Source organism: Canis lupus, chromosome 29 (genome assembly GCF_003254725.2).
Source record: "Canis lupus dingo isolate Sandy chromosome 29, ASM325472v2, whole genome shotgun sequence".
Lineage (NCBI taxonomy): Eukaryota > Metazoa > Chordata > Mammalia > Carnivora > Canidae > Canis > Canis lupus.
In genome coordinates this window covers 39371881-39396371 of record NC_064271.1, presented here as the reverse complement: position 1 = coordinate 39396371, position 24491 = coordinate 39371881, and the positions used below count along the sequence as shown (strand labels likewise).

General features: G+C 36.2%; 1 protein-coding gene across 7 annotated transcripts in view; it reads left to right on the top strand.

Annotated features, from left to right (window-relative positions):
• Window positions 1–24491, top strand: part of RAD54B (RAD54 homolog B) — a 100798-nt gene that overhangs the window by 52266 nt on the left and 24041 nt on the right. For all 7 annotated transcript variants that reach the window (XM_025433532.3, XM_049103968.1, XM_025433530.3 and 4 more), the window contains 8 exons: window positions 125–322; window positions 2097–2378; window positions 5707–5869; window positions 10385–10610; window positions 10888–11095; window positions 13368–13507; window positions 15521–15811; window positions 19868–20043. In XM_025433532.3, coding sequence (XP_025289317.3) covers window positions 125–322; window positions 2097–2378; window positions 5707–5869; window positions 10385–10610; window positions 10888–11095; window positions 13368–13507; window positions 15521–15811; window positions 19868–20043 — 1684 coding nt within the window. The remainder of the gene's footprint in view (window positions 1–124; window positions 323–2096; window positions 2379–5706; window positions 5870–10384; window positions 10611–10887; window positions 11096–13367; window positions 13508–15520; window positions 15812–19867; window positions 20044–24491) is intronic.

Below are 24491 nucleotides of genomic sequence, written 5' to 3'. Positions count from 1 at the left end.
CTTACTAGTACCACTTGATTTTCTTGTGCATTTACTTTTGTTCAAATGACACTACTCCTTAAAGTCATCTCTAATAATGTGGTTTTTATTTTTATTTTATTTTATTTTATTTTTTTTATTGTAGTTCACCCAGCCCCTAAAGAAATAACAGTGTCTAAGGGACAAGAAGAGGAAGAACCTGATAGCCTAGTTAAATATTTCAGTGTTGTTTGGTGTAAAGCTTCGAAGAAAAAACACAAAAAGTGGGAAGGTGATGCTGTTCTCATTGTAAAAGGAAAGTCATTTACATTAAAGGATTTGGAAGGCAAAGACATTGGAAGAGGTATTGTGATATTATGTAATGTTTATGATTTGGACTACTATTAGTATATATCTGAGGTTATGTAATTAAAATGTGGGATTTTATAAGGGTTAGATTAGGATGCTCTTTAATTGACTTGCATGTCAATTAAAATTATCTCATGATAATCTGACAGTCTTATGTACACTAGCTCAGTTAAGGAAATCCCATCTCATGGATTCATTTTCTCCAAAATGAAATAGTTATCTGCAGTCATTTCTATATTTTTTTGAGATTAAGCAGTTTGTCTTACTGTACTTCTACTCCCCCCTCCCCCTTGCTAAATGATTAAAGTCAGAAAAATGTTGATATCAGGTGTGGAATATTATCTAATTTCAATGATACCCAACAAAATTTTGAAAAAAAAAAAAAAAAAAAGAAGGGAAATGGCTAGGCATGATCCAGATTAATACATCTAAATTTGAGGTTATCATTATTTCTATTTTAACATGTTACCAGGATGATTGTACTAATACAAGTTAGCTCACAAATTCAGAATGCTTAACACCAACCATGTTTTTTGGCATTGTCTCTTATTGTTCAATTTGAATATGGCCCATTACTATAAAATCTGTTCTATACATTCATTCATTTAATAATATCATACTTTATAGTTTTTAGTAACTGTTAAGTGCCAAGCATTACGCTAGGAGTAAACATTCAAAAAATGTATATAAATTATGGTTTAGTGGGGGATAGGGCAATGTAATTGATAATTAGGAAGCAATAAAATAATTGTTTCATTGAGAATTTTACTCCATGCAGTAGGAGATAGAAGGACCATTTAGATCTGCCTAGGAGGCTGGGGAAAGCTTCATAGGAATTATTGTTTAAGGTAGTGTTTGAAAAATAAATAGTTCTATAGGGTATGAGAAAGGGACATACATAGGAGGGAATAGTATATACAAAGGCACAAAAGCGGGAAAGAGTTAAAATTACCAGTTCAGTGTTTCAGGAGTGTAGTATGTGAAGGTCAGTGCCAGAGTGACGAGTTGAGGCTGAACTGAATGATCTGCAACTGAATTTTCTTTTAAAGATTTTATTTATTTATTCATGAGAGACAGAGAGAGGCAGAGACACAGGCAGAGGGAGAAGTGGGCTCCCTGCGGGGATCCCGATGGGGGACTTGACTAGATCCTGGGACCCTGGGGTTATGACCTGAGCTGAAGGCAGACGCTCAACCACTGAGCCATCCAGATGCCCCTTAATTTTGTTATAAAAATATTGAGGGGCGCCTGGGTGGCTCAGTTGGTTAAGCCTCCAGCTTTTGGTTTTGGCTCAGGTCACAACCTTAGTGTGGGATTGAGCCCCGCATCAGGTGCACTGGGCAAGCCTGCTTAAGATTCTCTCTCTCCCTCTGCCCCTTCCCACCTTCCTCCCTCTCTCTCTCTCTCTCTCTCTCTCTCTCTCTCTCTCGCGCGCGCGCTTTCTCTCAAAAAAAAAAAAAAAAAGTCGCATGCTCTACCAACTGATCAAGCTAGCACTCCTAGCTATATTTTCAATAATTAAAAAAGGTCTTGCTTTCTCTAAAGCTTGGCTAATTTTCATAGCTTTATTATTTATTACTTCTGATTTTTCTGTGTTTTTTAAACAATGATAAATTATGTTTTCATCCTGGGTAATGGGTTATACAAGGCTATTTGCCTTCAAAGCACAGTTTTCATTCTGTGGGGTTATAGGAAGGTGACTGTCGTATCACTAAGTTATCTTAGAGTGTCAGTAAATTAAATTCACATTCTCTCTTCTCATTTTAAAGGCATGGCATATAAATTGAAAGAGCTTGAAAAGATTGAAGAGGGCCACAGAGTGATGATTGGTGGAAAAGAAGTAGAAATCATGGGTATAATTTCTCCGGATGATTTCAGCAGTGGCCGATGTTTTCAGCTTGGAATAGGAAGTCCTGCTATCTCAAGTTCTTCTCAAGCTGCCAAGAAGTGTTTCTCTAACCCCTTCAAAAGTGTTTGTAAACCAAGTTCAAAGGAAAATAGATTGGGTGGTTTCCAAGATTGTAAACCACGCCATGACCCACATGCACCAAGTAAGATGTAAAACATAATTTGAATATTCTGTTTTTACTGTCAAAACATATTTGGCCTGTGAATTTAAAGTTTAAGATTTGTTTAAAGTTTTCAGATGAAAGTATGTATTATTCTTCAGGCATACAACTGACATAAGGAATAATGTTGAAGTTGTATAATATAGTTGGGGAATCATTTCATAAATAAATGTATAATTCTAAGAATATAGTAATAATGTCACATTTGTATTAAAGGAAAAATATACCAATTAGAGATTGTATACACACAAACATACATGTATAAGATTTTGAATAATATCTGACATCTTAGCAAGCAGAAATATTAATTCATGAGTCAAGATTATGTTTATATTTCTCTTTTGACAACTGTATGTCTTGATCACATGCATTAGTGTATTAAAATGTTGAATGGTGATACTTTTTTTTTTTTAAAGATTTATTTATTTTCAGGTAAAGAATTTAAATTATACCCATGAGAATCCAATTTAATGAGTTAATTTTTTTTAAAGATTTATTTATTTTCAAGGTAAAGAATTTAAATTAAACCCATGAGAATTCAATTTAATGAGTTAATTTTCACATTAATGAATCTAATTTAAAAAATCACATTAAAAAATAACACCTCTCCTGTTTTTTTTTTTTTTTTTTTTTTTTTTTCGATTTGATTTGTTTGCCTGACAGGGATTTCTTCAATGCCTTTTTTTGCATTGAGGGCAGAGGTAAACTGTCATCAGAGATCTTATTTGGTGAGGAGGCAGACAAGTAAATTTGAATTATAAGGCAGTAGATATCAAAGTGGGTGGGGTATAGTGTAGGCTGCTTTCAGATTAGTAAAATAAAAAGTACATAGAGCAACATTAAGTATTTTTTGCAAGTATTATGGGAATAGAATTTTTGAAATAAAGGGGCCTTTGAGATCATTTAGTTTAGTCTTTTCCCTTTGCCTTTGAAGAAACTGAGCCCCCCAAAAATGAAGACATTGCTGAAATTCAAGGAATTATTGAAAAATTTGGGATAAAAACCTCAAATTAAGAATTCCTAGCTCTATGTGAGCTTATCTGAAACTTAGTTGAAAGATAGGCAGTGGAGGCTTCTGCTTCTGATTTTTCTTTTTATCCAAATATATTATCTGTCCCACCATCTCTTTTATTAACAGGCTTCCTTTTCCTTTATTCTCCTTTCTCTTTGCCTTCCTATTACATAATAGAGGGATGTGGGAAACCAAAAGAATAATGTGCTTATTCAGAGGTCTGAGGTAGAGTTCCAATTTTGCAACTGAACTAATGGGTTCTTTGACTTCTTGGAGTAGTCACTTACCTCACTAATGGCTTTGTCTCCTCAAGTCTAAATGTGGGTTCTAATCACTACCATAGAGACGTAGAGTGTTGCTACATGCTCCGTATAATAAATAACCTATTGACTAAATGAAAATGTTATTGTGATAATTTATATATTTATGCATACATGTGTGTGCGTGTGTGTGCATGCACGTAGAATATAACTCTTTGTGTGATGGTAAGTAGTTGATGATCCTCATTTATCTTGCCAAGGTTAGAACTAGGTTGTAGACTTAAAGTGGAAACATGAAGGATTTTGTAAGCACTACGTGATGTTTCATTATTGTGAAGGTAGAGAGAGGGGCATCTTAAAAATTGAAATGGTGTCCCATTATTGTGGTGGTTTAAGTTTTATCTTTCTTGAAGATGTATGCTCTGTTAGTTGACTTAGATTCTGTGGTCCTTCTTGCTTGAATACTGTATTATCCTCATCCCTGTCTTCTCTTTTTTTCCCCTTTGTGTGTTTCAAAAGAGAAAAATGGGGCCATTTTTTGATTAGGAACCCATAAGAAAGATACTTTTTTTTTTTTTTAAAGATTTATTTATTTATTTTTGAGAGACACAGAGAGGCAGAGACACAGGCAGAGGGAGAAGCAGGCTTCCCACAGGGAGCCTAGTGTGGGACTCGATCCCAGATCCTGGGATCAGGCCCTGAGCTGAAGGCAGATGCTCAACCCCTGAGCCAGCCAGGCGTCCCAAAAAAGATACTCTTGCTTTGCTACTGGAATACAGAGGAAAGCCAAGGGCTGAATTTTCCATTTTCACTCCCTAATCCTCTATTTGCCAGGAATTGACCTCAAAAATGGGAGTTCCTTTTAGTTGCTCAGAAACCTAGGAAGATCATTTTCCTCTGGGTAATCGCTAATGGTAAACACGATCAAACTCTCTCAGTGACTATGTATTTCTGCATTGGTGGGCATTTATTTAATCTCCTGGAACTTGTTTTCATTATCTTCTCTTCTAATTTCTGATTTTTTTTCTTTTTGTTTTATTCTAAAACATCTATTTTTTTTAAAGATTTTATTTATTTATTAATGAAAGACAGAGAGGCAGAGCCATAGGCAGAGGGAGAAGCAGACTCCTTACAGGGAGCCCAATGTGGGACTTGATCCCCAGACTAGGATCACGCCCTGAGCTGAAGGCAGACGCTCAACCACTGAGCCACCCAGGGATCCCTTTATTCCATTTTTTAAACCATGATGTAGACATATAAATATATCCCTAAAATAATTCTGATGAGTTATTATTTGACCTGACTTTAGAATTATTAATTGAGACCTGTTCTCTAGTTATATTTAATTTTGTATTTTCTGGTGATCTTTTAATAAATCTCTTAAATTGTATTAGCATATTTCTACAGAATTACATAATTATTCTGTGGTTACTTTTTTTTTTGCTGCTTTGCAAAGATTCATGAATTTGACATTCATGAACATAGTAATTAACTATAAGCAAATAATGATGAAGTCAATGGAAAATTTGTCATCTTTTCTCAGTTCTTCTTATTAATAGAAGAGTCATTGTTAGTGTATACAGAAGTCAAAATAATGGGAGCTTTTATGTTAAATTTGGGGTGCCTTTCCAAAACAAGAAGCTATGAGCATTAGCAAGTGCAACTTGGCAAAATTCCAACCTGTGATTTCAGTTGGAAATAGATCTCTTTGTTCTGAACACTGAACTATTAAATGTTGTAGCTTACTGAATTCTTTACTAGACAATAGTGAATTTTTAGTGGTTTTGAAGTACTTTGGAGCATATGAAGTTTGGAAAGCTCTTTGAAATTCTCTGCCTGAAATCTTATATCAATAAGGCATGAGATCTTATTTTTAAATTTTCTACTCTTGTTTAGTATTAGTGTGACTGAACTTCAACTTTTTTTTGCCACAAATGATGGCAAATAGTTATAGGCTGTGAATAATTAAAGCAAGATGATGTAGTTGCTGACAAAGTGAAATTGCAATACATTAATAAACTTTCATCTTTTTCTTAAGATTCTCTTGTAATGTCACGACCTGACAATAATCACCAGTGGACGTTCAATAAGAAGGGTTTTCCTGTTGTGGATGTGGTGATAGATCCTCACCTTGTATATCATCTTCGACCACATCAGAAAGAAGGAATCATGTTCCTTTATGAATGTGTAATGGGAATGAGGTAGGAAAATAAATAATTTGTTTAGTCCTAAACAATTAAATAATTGTTTAGGAAAATAAATAATTTAATAATAATTAAATAAATAATAAAGATTTTATTTCTTAAGTAATCTCTGCATCTAACATGGGTCTCAAAATCACAACCTGAGATCAAGAGTTGCACGCTCCACTGACTGAGCCGGCCATGTGCCCATAGTCTCCATTTTGATTTAACCTGTGACGTAATTGTTTTCTAGAAAAAGCCTGATGTAATGACTTTCAGTACATCATTAACAGTACTTCATGTGTGCATTTATTCTAAAAGGGATTCTTGATGAATGCCATGTGCCAGGAGCTGGACATACAGGAGTGAGGACCACGGTCCCTCCCCTTAAGTGGTCTTTAAATTATTTGAGGAAACAGGTAAATATAGTCAACCTTAATGTGATACAATAAGAGCTTATTAGTATGAGAAAAGGTTATGGGGGCAAAATGGAAGTAGCCTTTAACTCTGCTTATGGAAAAAAGATTTTCTTCTTATTTCACTTCTACTTTAAAATAAAAGGAGTCTCCCTCACTTCCTTTTAAATACAGTTTTCTGATAAAGAATTATAGAATCCTCTCTTAAAGATACTGTAGAAGACACACAGAGACACAACAAAAGCCAGACAAAGGAAGTAAAAAAGAATCAAACGAATCTGCTAACATCTTGTTATATTTCCTTCTTTTGTTTTGTTTTTAATGCATATTTTTAAATTGATCATTTCAGAGGGAATTGGGAATGTAAATTCCCCCAAACTCTATGAGCCCTTTGAAAAATGACTGGTAAGGGATACGACATCCCAGAAACTGTCTAGACTCATGTTCCTCAGAATATGCTCTTCTTTCTAGAGATCTTATCTCATTTGGCCTGTGGAAAACATCTTTAATGACTTCTCTTTCACTTTCTCAGTGTAATCAAACCAGAACTTTTAATTGTTTTGAATTCCTAAATATGCTTTGATTCTGGATCTTTTCTGGCACCTCACTGCAGCAGTGCCAGTGTCATACAATTATATTTCATCTGGATTTCTGCAGTGGCACCTAGCTTGTGTATCTACTTTTGATGCTCCTCAAATTCATTCTACTTATTGCCACCAGCTTGATTTTTCTGAGAAACAGTTCTGAACATGGCATTCTCTTGCTTAAAATGTTCAGACTCTCAAACTTAGAGCAGTGTTTCTTCATCTGTAATATGCACTCCACTGGTGGTATGTAAGGTCATTTTAGGTGGATATGGACAAGACTTCTTTTTTATTTTATCTTATTTAAAAATATTTTTAAGGATTTTACTATTTTTTTAGAAGGTTTTAAAAAAATTTATTCATGAGAAACAAAGAGAGAGAGGCAGAGACACAGGCAGAGAGAGAAGCAGGCTCTATGCAGGGAGCCTGACATGGGACTCGATCCCTGGTCTCCAGGATCATGTCCTGGGCCAAAGGCAGGTGCTAAACTGCTGAGCCACCCAGGCTGCCCAAGGATTTTATTTTTAAGCAATCTCTTTTTTTAAAAAAAGATTTATTTATTTATTTTAGAGAGAGAGTATGAGTGTGAAGTAGTAGGAAAGAGAGAATCTAAAGCAGACTCTTTGCTGAGTGTGGAGCCTGATATGGGTCTCCATCTCATGACCCTGATGACTTGACCTGAAACCAAGAGTTGGATGCTTAACCCAACTGAGTCACCCACGGGCCTCTAAGTAATCTCTAGGACCCAAACTCACAACCCTAAGAAGAAGGGTCTCACATTCCACCAACTAAGCAGCCAGGAGCCCCACACCTTGTTTTTAAATTCTGATAGCAGCATATTTAGTTAATGAATTATTAGAAAAAAATAGCATATTGGGCACGTGGGTGGCTCAGTTGGTTAAGCATTTGCCTTCGGCTGAGGTCATGATCCAAGAGTCCTGGAATCGAGCCCCACATCAGGCTCCCTGCTCAGCAGGAGTCTGCTGCTCCCCCTACCCCTCACTCCACTCATGCTCTCTTTCACTCTCTCAAATAAATAAAATCTTTAAAAAATTTAAAAAAGATAGCATATTAAATTTTTGGTTTCATGGATAAATCATGCTTGAAATTTTCAAATAAATCTAAGTAAAAGGAGTTGAGTTAAAGAAAAATAAATAACAACATATTAGCAAAAAAAATCACATATATAACAAAATTGTGATGGTAGTCATGAAAGACTGATGTTTGGGAGACACTGACGTGCAAGATACAGTGCGAACTTTCAGGGATAAGTTATCTGTAGTCTCCACCTCTCTTGCCAGGTTCATAGCTTTTGTCTTACTTACTTAGAATTCAGTGCAAGCTCCAACTATGTTGAACTCTCAATTCATGTAGTAAATTCCTATTCTCCTTTGAAAAGGTCCATCTTTTCAATGAAACTTTCCTGCTCTCTTCCTTCCCCTGTGGAAGGATGAATCACTATTTTTCTTTCTGCCACTCATATCTTAGCTGGCATTTGGTCTTGAATTGTCAAGTTGTTGATCTAAAATGATAATAATGGGGGTGCCTGACTGGCTGGCTCAGTTGGTAGAGCATACATCTCTTGATTTCACGGGTTGTGGGTTTGTTGGGTGTAGAGGTTACTTTATTTTATTTTATTTTTTTAAAGGTATTCTTTTTTTTTTTTAAGATTTTATTTATTTATCCATGAGAGACATACAGAGAGAGAGAGGCAGAGACACAGGCAGAGGGAGAAGCAGGCTCCATGCAAGGAGCCCAACATGGGACTTGATCCCGGGACCCCAGGATCACACCCTGGGCCAAAGGTGGCGTTAAACCGCTGACCCACCCAGGGATCCCCATAGAGGTTACTTTAAAAAAAAGAATCTTAAAAAAATTATAATTATGGCTGTAATTCATGTTTGTGATTTTTTTCCTCTGTACTTTGAAATGGAAGACCTATTTTGGATTGGAATGGAAAGGTGATTTTTGGTTATTTTTACTAATAAAACTAAACTATAATAAAACTACTTATTTTTTTAAAATTTAAATTCCAATTAACATACAGTATAATATTAAGTTTCAAGTGTATAATATAGTGATTCAGCACTTATATACAATACCCTATGCTCATCACAAGTGCCCTCCTTAATCCCCATCACCTATCTCATCTATCCTCCCACCCACCTCCCCTCTGGTAACCATCAGTTTGTTCTATAGTTAAAAGTCTGTTTCTTGGTTTGCCTTTCTCTCTTTTTTCTCCCCTATGCTCATTTGTTTTGTTTCTTAAATTCCACACATGCGTGAAATCAACATCACTTATCATCAGGGAAATACAAATTAAAAAACTACAATGAGCTATCCACTTCACACCCGTCAGAATGACTAAAATCAGCAGCATAAGAAACAACAGATGTTGGTGAGAATATGAAGAAATAGGAACCCTCTTCCACTGTTGGTGGGAATGCAAACTGGTGCAGCCACTCTGGAAAATAGTAGGGAGGTTCCTCAAAAAGTTAAAAAAAGAACTAACTATGATGCAGCAAATATTTACCCAAAGAATACAAAAATACTAATTCAAAAGGATGTATACACTCTGGTGTTCATAGCAGCATTATCTACCAGAGCCAAATTATGGAAATAGCTCAAGTGTCTACCGACTGATGAATGGATAAAAAGGATGTGGTATATATGCACAATGGGAAATATTACTCAGCCATAAAAAATGAAATCTTGCCATTTGCAATGACATGGATGGAATTAGAGTTTTATGCTAAGTGAAATGAATCAGAGAAGGAAAACTACTTATTTTTGGTACTATCCTTAGTTCCTTTGGACTTTATAACTTTTAAAATAGGTATAAATAAATTAATATATTAAAGAGCTTTAAAAGCTATGAAGTGATATACACATGCCACTTACTAATATATTCCTTAGAATATTTAATTTTAAATAGCATTAACTGAGTAGGTCTGTAGGATAAACTATTACTAAGCTACATGTATTAGGTCAACATTTAGTGTTTTGTTTTTTTTTTTCTTGCAGTACAAGGAGCTCTGTGATTGAAGACTTCATTTACTGCCAGAGAATCATAAATACAGCTCAGTAGATCTTTCTGGTTAAGATTACAATGTAGTTTAAGCCATTTTGATATTTCATGCTGAAACTTAAAAAAATTACTCAACTATTAGTAATGAGAAGCACAGTTACAGTTAAATTATTCAAATGTAGATATAAAATTTGGATTCGTTTCTAGTCTCTAAATATATGCGTATGATAGTAACAGATGATTTAGATTGAGCTGTTGAATTTCAGATTTGTTTTAGTAATTTAGTTGACAGTAAATATATAATGAATATAATTATCAGAGATCCAAAAGAGAGAGCTGTTATAAATCAGCTGCATGAAAATCTAGAAAAAGGATTTGGGGGCAGGGTAGAGTTTGTCCTAATTATAAAATAATCAGCTTCTGGTTCTTGACTAATAAATGATGATATTGGGGGCATAAAATATTTTCCTATTGTGACTAAAAGAAGTGTAATTATTTCTAACAGAGTGAATGGCAGATGTGGAGCTATTCTTGCTGATGAAATGGGTTTAGGGAAAACATTGCAATGTATTTCGCTCATCTGGACTCTACAGTGTCAGGGGCCCTATGGAGGCAAGCCAGTAGTAAAGAAGACGCTTATCGTCACACCTGGAAGCCTGGTGAATAATTGGAGGAAAGAATTTCAAAAATGGCTAGGAAGTGAAAGAATCAAAATATTTCCTGTTGATCAGGTAAGAGACTTGTAACAGTTCAGCCTTGGTCATTTTTTAGATCTCTGTGCTTTTCAAATCAACACTGCAGTTTTCACTGTCTATGGGGTAGTTTTTCCAGTGCATGTAACTGCTCCAACTTCTTTGCAGGAAAATGGCATCTTGGCTTACAGTTTGGTTTTGAGTTAACATATTCTAATTAATGTCTGTCAGGAATATGTTGCTTGAATTTGATTTTATAGTTTCAGCCCATAATTTGTTAAATGCCACCTTTTTTTTTGTTGTTGTTTGTTTTTAGGACCACAAAGTAGAAGAATTCACCAGATCTCCATTTTATTCTGTTCTTATCATCAGTTATGAAATGTTACTTCGTTCTTTGGATCAAATTAAGAATGTAAAGTTTGGTCTTCTAATCTGTGATGAGGGGCATCGTTTGAAGAACAGTGCTATTAAGACAACTGCAGCCCTCATTAGCCTCTCTTGTGAGAAAAGAGTAATTCTAACTGGTCAGTATTTTTGGGAAGATATGATAGAATTTTTTCCTACTTACCATATAAGATTTGTAATATGCTTAGCATCCAAAGAATTGGTGGTGCTGGATGGAATTCATACCAATAAATCAATGGTAATCGAGTCTTGGTAGGATTCTGAATTTTCAAATTGCTATGTAATTTTCTGCAACCTACATTTTGGAGTTTTTGAAGAATAAGTACAATGGTATCATGGTAAAGAATGTAGGAGATGGGTCTGGACTGCCTTTGCTTGGTTCCTAAGTATGGTATTTATAGCTGTACAACTTGGGGCAAGTTAGTTAACTTCTCTTGCTTCAATTTCCTTATCTGTGAAATAAGGATAATAATACCATTTACTTCATAGAGCTTTTGTGAAGGTCAAAGGAATTAATTCACATAAAGTTCTTGGAAGACTACCTGACACATGGCAAATGCTTATTAATATAAGTATCCCTTGTTTTTATATGCATGTGCTGCATGCACCTAATTTATTACTGGCCAGACTAGCATGCTGGCCCAGACTATCTGGAAAGGTGGGATGGCCCATTTGTAAATACAAGAATCTTTTTCTACGCACTCCTTTTTAGCCTAGACTAGAATCAGGCCTGAGTAGCTCAATGTAGCTACTCTTCTACTTTCTTCTACACCTCACTTTGGTCTTATGTGGTCCTTCCAATTTCTGGAGAGTTATCCTTGTTTGAATGAGAGTTTCAACTCTCCGCTGCAGCTTGGTCAGTGGTTGACTCATACAGAGGTGAGTGGAAAATGCCAGAGCCCTTGCCTTTGGATAATTTCAGGACCAACCTTATGGTACAATTTATGTTCTGAGCCTCACTATAGTTTATCTCAGACTCAAGGAGGCCATTTTTGCTTAGTTTGTTCCCCTGCTAGTCTCTAATTCCATTATTCTCTTTCCCCTGAGAGCTCTCCCTTCATAAATGTTGTAGAGCCAAATCCCTGTCTCAGGCTCTACTCCTGGGGAACCCAGTCTAAGACACAAATCTTTTCTTGTATCAGTTATTGGCAGATGGGATCAGGCTATGAGTGGCTTGGGTTAATTTGCTGGGGTTGGATGAATGTCTGGAAGCCAGCCATAAGAATCCTTACACCTTTGTTTCCCCTCTTTCTTGCCTTTCTCATTCTGCCTATTTTTATTAGTCGTCATCATGGGTATTTATTTAAAGGCTAATTAACAAAAAGCATACCAACATAAATATATTTTCTCTAATTTTTTCAATTATGGGTCCAAAAATTTAGAACTGAGTGGATGTGTTAAAAAATTAACATGTATTAGTCCTGTTTGACCCATTTAATTTGAAGGGAAGTGATCATTAAATTCCCTGGCATTATAAAATGTATGTTGTCTTTGTTAATGAGTAAGTACATTTTTATTCACTTCTTATATATACCACTTATATTACCTCTGATATTATTTATGTTTTTGGACAAGTTTTTCTAGTCTGTTATTTGAATATCATCTGAAATTATACTGTTGGGCTATGCGGACTTATATGTCCTTTTGATGGAATTACTGAACATGCTAATGTTTCTTTGAAAATTAGCAAAAGTTATTGAGTGCATAATATATGCAGGGTATATTAATCTGCTTGTGTCAACCTTTAGGATTAGTGAAGATCTCAATCTGTTCTGAAAACTTTGACAGATAATAGGTGCCTTCTCTGAGTCTTTACTAAGTGTTAGTCACTTTGCTATAGTGTGCACACAGTATCTCTGCTTTTCACTGTAATACCACCAGGGAAATTGTTATCTTTCCACTTTTATAAGTGAAAAAATTCTGAATTTAACTTAAAGAGCTTAAGAAACTTGTCCAGAGTCACACAGCTGTAATAATGTTAAGAATTACTAACAGTTATGGAACATTTATTGTGCTTTAGGCACTGTTCTAAGTATGGCATATACATTAACTGATTTGATCCTCAAAGCCCTAGGAGCTCATTTTATAGAATAAACCGAGGTCTGTAGCTTGCTCAGGGTTACTCAGAGGGTAAATGATGCCAATGGGATTTGATCTCAGACTAGTCAAATTTCAGAACCTGTGTGCAACCACTATGCTGAATTTAGTACACAGTTAAAACCAGAGTTAAATGTTTATATGTTCTTAATATTTTTGTTCAACTGGATTTGGCTGCTTTTTCTCAGCCTTAAAGCCTATATTTTAGTTTTCTTAGGGGAGAGGGTACAATTGTCTACAAATACCTGTGACTGTAAAACGCAATCTTGACCTTTTCATCACTTTTTTCTTTAGGTACTCCAGTTCAGAATGATCTTCAAGAATTTTTTGCATTAATTGATTTTGTAAATCCAGGAATATTAGGCTCTTTGTCATTTTATAGAAAAGTATATGAAGAACCCATCATTATATCAAGACAGCCTTCTGCTTCTGAGGTATAATTTACTTTTGTAAATAGGTTTAAAAAAAAACAAAAACAAAACAGTATGTCCAGGAAAGTCATCCACAACTTGGGCATTCTTTAATTCTGGAAAAATTAAATTCGTGAATTCTTTATTTTTCCCACAGTCCTTCAACTCTTCTTGCATTTTATTTATTATTATTTATTCTTGCTTCAACTCTTCTCTAAGGACTTAGAAGGTCCTTAAAGGCCAACACAACAGACTGCTTTATTTTAGAAAGTATCACATTAAAAAAGTCATAAATAGGTACATCACAAAGAGTTATAAATGACAGTAAACCTGTAAAAATATTCATTTTTACTGCTGTTGATGAAATAACCATAAAATAACTTTTATACTCTTATGTTGATGTTTTAGTAGGTTCAATTTACATAGGAATAGCAAGTATAGATGAGAGTACTGTCCTCTACTGGTTGGAATGTAAATTGGTCCAACTGGAGACAGTTTGGCAGTATGTATCAAAAGCCTTAAAATTGTATATATTTTGTGGTATGGCAATACCACTTTTAGGAATTTATTATAAAGAAATACTCATAGATATTCTTAAAGATTTAGCTGTAAGGGTAAAAAAGTATAAAACTAAAGGAAATAAATTGTAAACAGACATTTCTAAAGGTAGGAAATTGGTTAAAGCAGAGTCTGTATATTGTAAACACAATGTATTTCATTAAATCTAAAATAATACCAATTCTAATATGCATCATTATTTTATGAACCACTAAGGAAAACATGCTATCAATTATAAGAAGTCATTGATTATAAAAGGCATCTCCTGAACTGGAGATGTTAATGTATAAAAAAAAAGTCTCTGAATTAATAAAATACGATAATCAGCGAGTATTTATTGAGCATTTCCCATAAACCAGAAAGTATACAAAATCATAGCTTATGAATATATTTAATACCATGGGAAATGTCCAAAATACATTATTTAAAAATAAAATCACATTCATTTATTTACCTAGTACTTACATGTGAAACACCTATAGTGGGGCAAATACAGTGTTAGATACTAGGGAATGTGGTGAAAAGCCAAACTGACCAGTGCCTTGTTCCCATGAAGCTTAAACTATAGAGATCCTATTTTTGTTACAAACAGGAAAATAAAAGTAAAAATAAAATGTTAAATACATTTACATATTAATATAAAGACAAGACTTGGAAGATGTACATAAAAGTCTTGACAGCAGTGGTTGTTTCTGGTGGATTTAAAGTTGGTTTTAATTTTCTTATTTTTGCATAACTGTTTTGCTTAACTATTCTGACTTTTCTTCAGTAAACCTATTTCTTTTGTAATAAAAGTTGAAGGTGGTTTTAATATAGGAGAATTTTTCATGATTTATATAGAAATGAATATATACATATGGGATTTTATTTTAAGCTTCATTGTGAAATTATGTATGCTCAAAAGAATTTAAACGTGTATTTCACTCATACTGTGAGTTTTGACTGTGGTAAAAACTTAGAAATGAACTAAAGGAAACAAACAAATTGGAAACTAACATTTCTAATGAACTATGTATACTGATTTTGAAAAATTTAGCTGTGCCTTGTGCCAGTAATTTCTTCTGGGCTTAATTTTAGGATCAATAACTTGTCAAAATATTTGCTTCCAAGAATTTACTGAATTAGTTCTTTGTTGATGATTTTAGGATGATGTACCGTGACAGTCTTCACATGAAAGAAAGCTTACTTTTAGAATAATTTAGTTTGTAGATTGTTGATTTCTGATGGTTCTTAATGGTACCAATAAGCTTGCAAACAAGGATTAGGAGACTGGCTTCATTTAATTAAATGATTATGTTGAACATTTAAAGAGGTGGTAATTGTTTTTTCTATCCCAAACTCATACTGCATTTATTCTGTAAAGAAAATCTGAAGAGACATAATCAGTAAATGGTTTATTATTATAAAATGTTTAACATTCCTTTTAATTGCAAGTATTTTTTGTTTATAAACACTTTTAAGTCTGTGATTTTTCCACAGGAAGAAAAGAAGTTAGGAGAGAAAAGAGCAGTTGAACTTACTTGCCTCACTGGACTCTTTATTCTTAGAAGAACTCAAGAAGTCATAAATAAATATCTTCCACCTAAAATAGAGAATGTAGTCTTTTGCCGACCAGGAGCTCTGCAGATTGAGCTTTATCGAAAGCTGTTGAACTCTCAGGCTGTCAGGTTCTGCCTTCAAGGGTTGTTGGGAAATAGTCCTCATCTAATATGTATAGGAGCTCTTAAAAAACTGTGCAATCACCCCTGCCTGTTGTTCAACTCTATAAAGGTAAGTAGTGTATGAGATGTGTCGAGGATATGAGCTAAGCGTTCTGTGTATCTGAGAGGGCAGATAGGACCAATCCCAGGGGTTGCATTTGTGGGTTTTCCAGAAGCTTTACGGCCTCTCCTAGATGTTTCATCTGTACAGTTTATCCAGTCTTTTATCCGTTGAGAGCATGTCCATATTCATATGGATGTGGACAAATGGATGTGAGGCACTGCCTTCTAGACTGTGCCCCATGTCTTTTGGTATCTTGTCTAATACTTTGCTGTGGTTTCTCTCCCTATTTTAGGTATATAGCCAATCAGTTTTGTTTAGCGCAAATATAAAATTTACCATGGAAAATAATGTATTTTTTTTCACATATAAAAGTAATACATGATACATGTTGCATGAAGTTTATAAAATTCAGAAAATCAGAAGAAAATTGAAGTCATCTGCTGGTTAGAATTTAAATTGGCACCACTGAGAGATAGCTGGCAGTGTGTATCAAGCCTTAAAGTCATATATGTTTTGTGGCCTGGCAATACTTTTAGGAATTTATTATGAAGAAATAAAACTTTCTAGCCAGAACCCCCACCCCCCATATTTTGGTAATAATTATCTTAGCCAATACCTAATAAGCACTTATCATATACCAAACATGAAATACTTTTCTAGCATTATTTTATTTATTCTTTACAAAGCTCTGTGGAATAAGTATTGTTATTACCATCCCCACTTTTTGGTGAGGAACAGGGGCTCAAAGATAGGCATATATAATCTTATTTTAGAGAAACTTTTTTTTTTTTTAAGACTTTTTTATTTGAGAGACAGAGTATGAATGGGGTTAAGCAGAGGGAGAGGGAGACACAAACTTCAGCAGGGAGCCCAATGTGGGGCTTGATTCCAGGATCCTGGGATCACGACCTGAGCCTAAGGCAGACGCTTAACTGATTGAGCCACCCAGGCTTCTCTTGTTCTAGAGAAACTTAATTTTAATGATGTTATGCTTACTATTTTAAAATCTACTTTTTTCACTAAATAAATTGTAAACACTTCCCCAATTTAGATATCTTCTCCAAATATGATTTTTAATGGTTATATAGTTGAGCCAACCATTTGGATACTTAACAAACATAAGGCAGTTTGGAATATAGTGAGAGTTTTCTGTTTTAGAGTTATCCAAATCCAGAATGCCTGGCCAAAGAAGTTACATAACAACTATTGATACTCTGTTATCCACAGCTCATTCCTAACATTTTATTAGAACAATTTTGTTGTTATTTTTTTCTTTAAACAGTAAAATAATAATTTGCAAGCAAGACAAAAGAAAACCTGTGGATGCTGTATTATGCTTGAGGTCATTAGTTATATATTTAGAAAATGCAGTGTTCTAACCAGAATTCTTCAGGTTTATCCTAAATGAGTTATATTTACATAGTTTATCATAGGAGAAGTCTGTAACTCTTTACTGGCAGGATTATAACAATTTATTAGTCAACTTTTTAAGAAACATTTTATACGCAGTAATAAAAACTAAACCCTTTGGGCGTGATGCCCAGCAAAAATAGAAGCCAAAAATTCTTCCTTAAAAGGTAGACTTTATCTTAGCCCAGAATGCACCAGTTAACTAGTAGTAGGCATAGAATACTACAAGCTTCCAAAAGGGTACATAATTTACAACTTGAGCCTCACTTGGTTAAGTCTTTCCTTTAACATCTTAGCAAATAAGGATCAATAGAAAGTGGCTGAAATGAGCCTTCCACATGTATAAGTAACCTTTAAACAGTGTTTTTATATATATGTTCCTGTTGAAACTAGGTTATTTTCCTAAATTCAGTCAAAGTAATGGGTTTCTTTTCAGGAAATGTGAGTGAAATGTAACCAAAACTAATAGTAATTTGTGCATTATAATCTGGAAAGCTTTAAAACTACACTTGTCCAGACCTCAACACATATGGACTGATTCCAAATCTCTGAGAGTAGGACCCAAATATGAGGATTTGGAAAACGTGATTCCTCAAGTGATTTGCTTACATGTTCCTGGCTGAGAACTTGTGCCGTAGGATCACCATCTCCCTTGAATTTTGATTTACTATTCACATGACAACTTTCTGCTAATGATTTGGCCTTCCTTGTGGTTTTCTAGAATGCGTTAGACCAGTTGGTTTATATAGGCAGGTCTCCTTTGAAAGTCAGTAAATTTATGTTCTGACTTAATCTCTCAATTTGATTAGTATGGCTCATTTGCCTAGAGCTTAAGCACATTCAGTTTCTGAACATGGAAAGTTGTAGACTGGATCCTGGGTCTGTGGTCCTTTGATGGCCTCTCCAATGTGTAAGCATTTTAGCAGACCTAATCTGAAGAAGCCAGCAACTGTCTCTTTCTCCTTGTAAAAGTGTGATTTTACAATCCCAGCTGTGATTTTAATATCTTAGAGTTCCAGGTATTTTTAATCAAGTGACTTTACCCAACTATTGCTGTATTTTGAGACTAACTCAAGTTAAAATTAATACTTAGTGCCCAGCATCTTATACAGCAGTGCCCCTATGATGTTCCTGGAATTATTATTTTAAAAAATATTTATTTATTTGAAGGAGAGTGAGCCCAAGAGAGCATGCACAAGAGTAGGGAGGTAGGGGCAGAGGGAGAGAGAGAGAGAGAGAGAGAGAGAGAGAGAGAAGAGAGAGAGAGAGAAAGAGAATCCAAGAAGATTCCCTGCTGAGTGTGGAGCCTGATGCAGGACCCAGGACCCTGAGATCATGACCCAAGCTGAAATCAGTGTCAGACGCTTAACCAACTGAGCCACCCACGCGCCCCTGTTCCTGGAATTATTAAAAAGGGAATACAACACACATGAAAACATAAGTATAATAAAGTATTTAGGTAACTTCTCAATTAAATAAGGTCAAAGCTGAAATGTACTTTGTAACCATAAAGTTTAAGAGTCAATGTCTGCTACCCCCCATCCCAAAAAGGGCTGTAAGTAATCAGGTGGAATTTGCATTGAGTCCTTAGGATTGGGATAATTGGACAGAAAAATGAGGACGCATTCCAGGCAGGTGGAGTACGTTGAACAAAGTTTCAAAACCAGTGACAAATCCAGCAAATGTGTGAGAGAGGAGACCAGCCAGCCTCAGAAATTTAATCTAAAAAGTGATGTCGTGGGAACCCTAGGTGGCGCAGCGGTTTGGCGCCTGCCTTTGGCCCAGGGCGCGATCCTGGAGACCTGAGGTGGATCGAATCCCACATCGGGCTCCCAGTGCATGGAGCCTGCTTCTTCCTCTGCCTATGCCTCTGCCTCTCTCTCTTTCTCTCTCTATCATAAATAAAAAAAAAAAAAAAAAAAAAAAAAGTGATGTCGTTATTAATGAATGTATTTCTAGTTTTCTAGAATTTCTAGTATTCACATGTCAGCTAGGTGCTTTTGGAGGAGGAACTTCAGAGGTGCCGATAATCACGTTGGAATAAAATTATTCTAAAAACTATTAGTAATATAAACAAAAATATTTTAAGTAAGAATAAATTTCTCTGTTAACTTAGGGCAGCATTGTTCCTTCTTGCAGAAGAAGTTGATAAGCTTGAGTAAACTCTTATGCTTGATTCTGAGTATAACCTGGGAGGTGCTGTGAGAAGCCCTCAAATCAGGAAAGAAAAGTAATAGAGGGAAGGGAGAGAAGAGGGGAGAAGGGACCTCAGTGATGAGAAATCTCAGGGTTTGGGAGAGAACAGACGTGTATCACTGCATGCTGGTTTCCTCTCTCAGTTTCTCTGCTGTTCCCCACTTCCCCCTTCCCAAGGAACGAATAGGTGGGCAGTGATGCTGCCCCCTAGGGCGAAGATCGGCGCTAGAGGACTGCTTCAGAACCACTCTGTGTTGAACTCAGCAGAGTGCTCGTTACCTTTTTCAAAAATGACTGAATCAGTAACCTATAAAGATTTACATAGTAGTTAGCTTGATTTTTTTCAGGTAGATATTAATCTTCACTACCTCCCCAACCCCCCGTAATTTTAGCATTTTTTCCTCCTAATTAACAGAACAAACATGAACCAGTGTTAACAGTCATCCTTTTGAATAGGAAAAAGAATGTAGCTCAACTTGGGATGGAAAGGAAGAAAAGAGTCTGTATGAAGCCTTGGTGGATGTGTTCCCTGCTGATTACAACCCTCTCATGTTTTCGGAGGAAGAATCAGGAAAACTACAGGTGCTGTTGAAGCTCTTAGCAGTTATCCATGAACTTCGTCCTACTGAAAAGTAAGTGGCCGATTTAATGAACTTGCTTATAAGCGCTCATGGAATTTTGGCTTAGATTATCCTTCCTCTCTTCCTCCTCCTTTGGGATCATGATCTTTATTTAAGAAAACTAAATCTAAAGTAAATACATATATTCACAATAACCCAGAGATGTCTTTTGATTTTTAACACCTGATTTGTTCCTTAATCTCTTTCAGAAACCCTTCTTCTTTTCTGTCTCTCGGATGTTGACCTTTCTTGGGTTTCTCTCTGGCTGCCGCCTTGCTCCAAATAACCTTCCTTGGTTATCTCTACTCCCCTCATTTCAACTCTCATTCATACAGTATTGATTCCAAGTCTATAACTCTGGTCCACCCTATCTTCTCCTTCCCATGTCCTTTTTTCTTATAGCAGGCATCTGAATCTCCTGATGGCATGTCAGGCGTTAAGCTGCAGGTATCCCCAGCAGCTTCATCATTTGCCATTGCAGACCTGATCCATTTTCATCATTCATTGGCTTGATGAATGACACCATAATCCAGCAAAAATTCTAGTTCTTCTAGATTCATTTTTCTCCTTCACTCACCCAACACTGTCGATCACTAAATTCTGTTGCTCTTTTTTTCTTTTTAAAAAGATTTTATTTATTTATTCATGAGAGACACAGAAGCAGAGACACAGGCAGAGGGAGAAAGAAGCAGGCTCCCTGCAGGGAGCCCGATGGGGGACTTGATCCCAGGACTCCAGGATCAAGACCTGAGCTGAAGGCAGGTGCTCATCCGCTGAGCCACCCAGGCGTCCCTGATCATTATTTCCTAATCTTAGAACCCACCTCCTTTCCGGTACCAAGATTTTTGTTTTGACTCTTGTAACTAATGATTTGGGTTATGATGGTCTCTAATTAGCTACTTTCCTCTTACTTTCAACCTTATTACACTATCAGCATTGCCCTAAATTAGATTTCTGAAATACAAATGTGAACATATCACTCTCCTTCCTTAAAAATCCTTTGAAGACTCCTAATTGTCTTCCAGGAGTTTCTGAAATCTTTAAGCACATTTGGCAAGACTTTTCATGTTCTGGCTTATGCTGTATTTTCTGGCTTTGTCTCCCACCTCTCCTTCATGCTTACCATGCGATCTAGTCATACCAAACCACCTGCAGGACCTGTCATTTCCTCCGCTTCTTACTCTCTGCTCGTACGTGGCGCAGGTTCTTATGCCTCCACGGCCTTCACTTCTCATTCACCTGGCCAGCTGCTTCTCTTCATTAAGACTCAGGTCAGAGTCTTCCTTTCAGAAGCTCCTGGCCTCAGATTGAGTTAGATGCCCCTCTTCTGCTCTCCCTTTGTATCTTCTCACATTATATTATAATGTTAGTTCTCACATATTAGTACTTATAGTACAGGGACTGTGTCTTTTTTTTTCTTTTCATTTTTTTTAATAAATTTATTTTTTATTGGTGTTCAATTTGCCAACATACAGAATAACACCCAGTGCTCATCCCCTCAAGTGCCCCCCTCAGTGCCCGTCACCATTCACCCCCACCCCCCGCCCTCCTCCCCTTCCACCACCCCTAGTTCGTTTCCCAGAGTTAGGAGTCTCTATGTTCTGTCTCCCTTTCTGATATTTCGTACCCTTTTCTTCTCCCTTCCCTTATATTCCCTTTCACTATTATTTATATTCCCCAAATGAATGAGAACATACAATGTTTGTCCTTCTCTGATTGACTTACTTCACTCAGCATCATACCCTCCAGTTCCATCCACGTTGAAGCAAATGGTGGGTATTTGTCGTTTCTAATGGCTGAGTAATATTCCATTGTATACATAGACCACAGCTTCTTTATCCGTTCATCTTTCGATGGACACCGAGGCTCCTTCCACAGTTTGGCTATTGTGGACATTGCTGCTATAAACATCGGGGTGCAGGTGTCCCGGCGTTTCATTGCATCTGAATCTTTGGGGTAAATCCCCAACAGTGCAATTGCTGGGTCGTAGGGCAGGTCTATTTTTAACTCTTTGAGGAACCTCCACACAGTTTTCCAGAGTGTCTTAATTATCTTTGTCACAAACTGTGTGAATTAAGGCAAAATTACAGAGAAAATATTGTAAAATACTAATTACATTTAATTGTCAAGTGATCTTGCATAACCTCTTTGGAGCATTTATAATATCATTTGACTTGTACATATTTTTAGGTTTATTTTTCATAACAATGAAGGAATTAAAATAAGGAACACTTCTATGAGGTGTTTAATATAGTTTGATTAAAATGTTTCATTAGGTAATATTTCATATGTACAAAAGAACATGTGTAATATATATGTGCAGATGTGGGGGCACCTGGGTAACTCAGTTGGTTAAGCGGCAGGCTCTTAATTTCAGCTCTGATTATGATCTCAGGGTCTTGAGATCTCAAGAGCGTCACGTAGGGTTCCACGCTCAGCAAGGAGTCTGCTTGAGGATGCTTTCTCCTTCTGCTCTCTCTCTCTCACTTGTTCTCAAATAAATAAATTTTGTGATCTAGTTTGAATTTATGAGTGTATACTTTTACTCAGACTTAACTATTTGCATTTTTTTTTTAAACTGGATCCTTTTTTCCTTCTTAGGAGGAGGGGATAGATGATGGTTACTGGACAAGGAGTAATGAGTGAACAGTTTTAGGGAAAATGAGAAGAGATAAGGTATTAATATACATGTGAAAATTTATCCCTGAGATATAAACAGAGTTTCCCTCTTGTGGGAAGAAAGGAATGACGAGGAAAAGCATAATTTGGAGGCAGAGTTGGGATAGGATAATTTTGACTGTGGGTCTGTAAAACTGTGTCCTATCTTGTCCTATGAGAGAAGAAGCAACACGTCCATCAGTAGCATAGGATGGGTGTTTGTTCTGCTTTACATTATCTGAAGAGATCCTCTTGCCCCCTGCCCTTTTAAAAATTGTGGTAAGATACATATTACATGAATCTACTCTCTTAACTATTTCTAAGTGCACTGTTCAGTGTTGCTAGGCTCATTCACATTGTTGTACAACCAATCTTCCTCTTTTCATCTTGCAAAACAGAAGCTGTACCCGGTGTATAACAACTCCCCATTCCTGCCTCCTCCTCAGTTCCTGGCAACTACCCTTCTGCTTTCTGTTGCTGTGAATTTGAGTACTCAAGGTCCTCATAAAACTGGCATCATACAGTGTATTGTCTTTTTGTGACTGGCTTATTTCACTGACGTTAATGCACTTGAGCTTCATATTGTAGCATGTATCAGATTTCTTTCCTTTTTAAGGCTGAATATTATTCCATCGTGTATATTTTCCACATTTCGTTTATCCAGTCATCTGTTGATGGGCCCTTGGGTTGCGCCACCTTTTGGCTATTGCAAATAATGCTGCTATGAACATGGATATGCAAATATGTCTTCAAGACCCTGCTTTCAAAAAAAAAAAAAAAAGACCCTGGTTTCAGGAGCACTTGGGTGGCTCACTTGGTTAAGCATCCGACTCCTGATCTCAGCTCAGGTCTTGATCTCAGGATTGTGAGTTCCAGTCCTATGTTGGGCTCCATGCTGGGCGTTGAGCCTACTTTAAAAAAAAAAAAAAAAAGGCCCTGCTTTTGGTTCTTTTGGTTGTATACCCAAAAGTGGAACTGTTGGCTTACTTGGAAATTCCTTTAAAAATTTTTGAGGAACCACCATACTACTTTTCATAGCAACTACACCATTTTACGTTCCCACCAGCAGTGCACAAGATTTCTAATTTCTCCACGTTCTTCTCACCAAGACTGTGATTTTGTTTTTTGATAACAGCCATCGTAATGGGTGTGAGATAGTATCTCCTTTGTGCTTTTGATTTACCTTTCCCTGATGATGAGTGTTGTTGGGCGTCTTTTCACCTACTTGCTGGCGATTTGTGTATTTTCACTGGAAGAATGTATATTTAAGTTCTCTGCCATTTTCTAATTGGGTTGTTTTTTAGGTGTTGAGGTCTGGCCCTTTTTTCCTATGGCCAACTGGATGTAGAGGCCAGGCTTTCCAGGGCTGGGCTGCCTATGCACAAGCATTCTAAGCCTTTAAAGATACGTGGCTAGAAGTGACACCGTTTGGTTTCAGGGATAATATTACTGTCTTCACTGTAACTTCTGTACTACCACTAACTTGAACCAGACAGTTATATTTGAGATCTTCAGGAAGAACTCTTTTAGTACATACAGTGTTTTTGTGCAGGTTAAGGTTAAGGTGTATTAGAACTGGGTGGAGGCATAGCTGAGAACTCTTGACTTGTCCACCAGGTGTCCCTTTTATGGAATTTTTAAAAAGGAAACTTCAAAATTTAAAAACATTTATTTTCCCTCCTGGTTGTTACGTTCATTCACGAGGCTTCACAGCTTGGCAAGCAGGGTTTATGTTGCATCCCTTGTGCATCACTTGGATGGAGACTTTGCTGGGTGCACCTTGCACCCAGATGTCAGTTGCT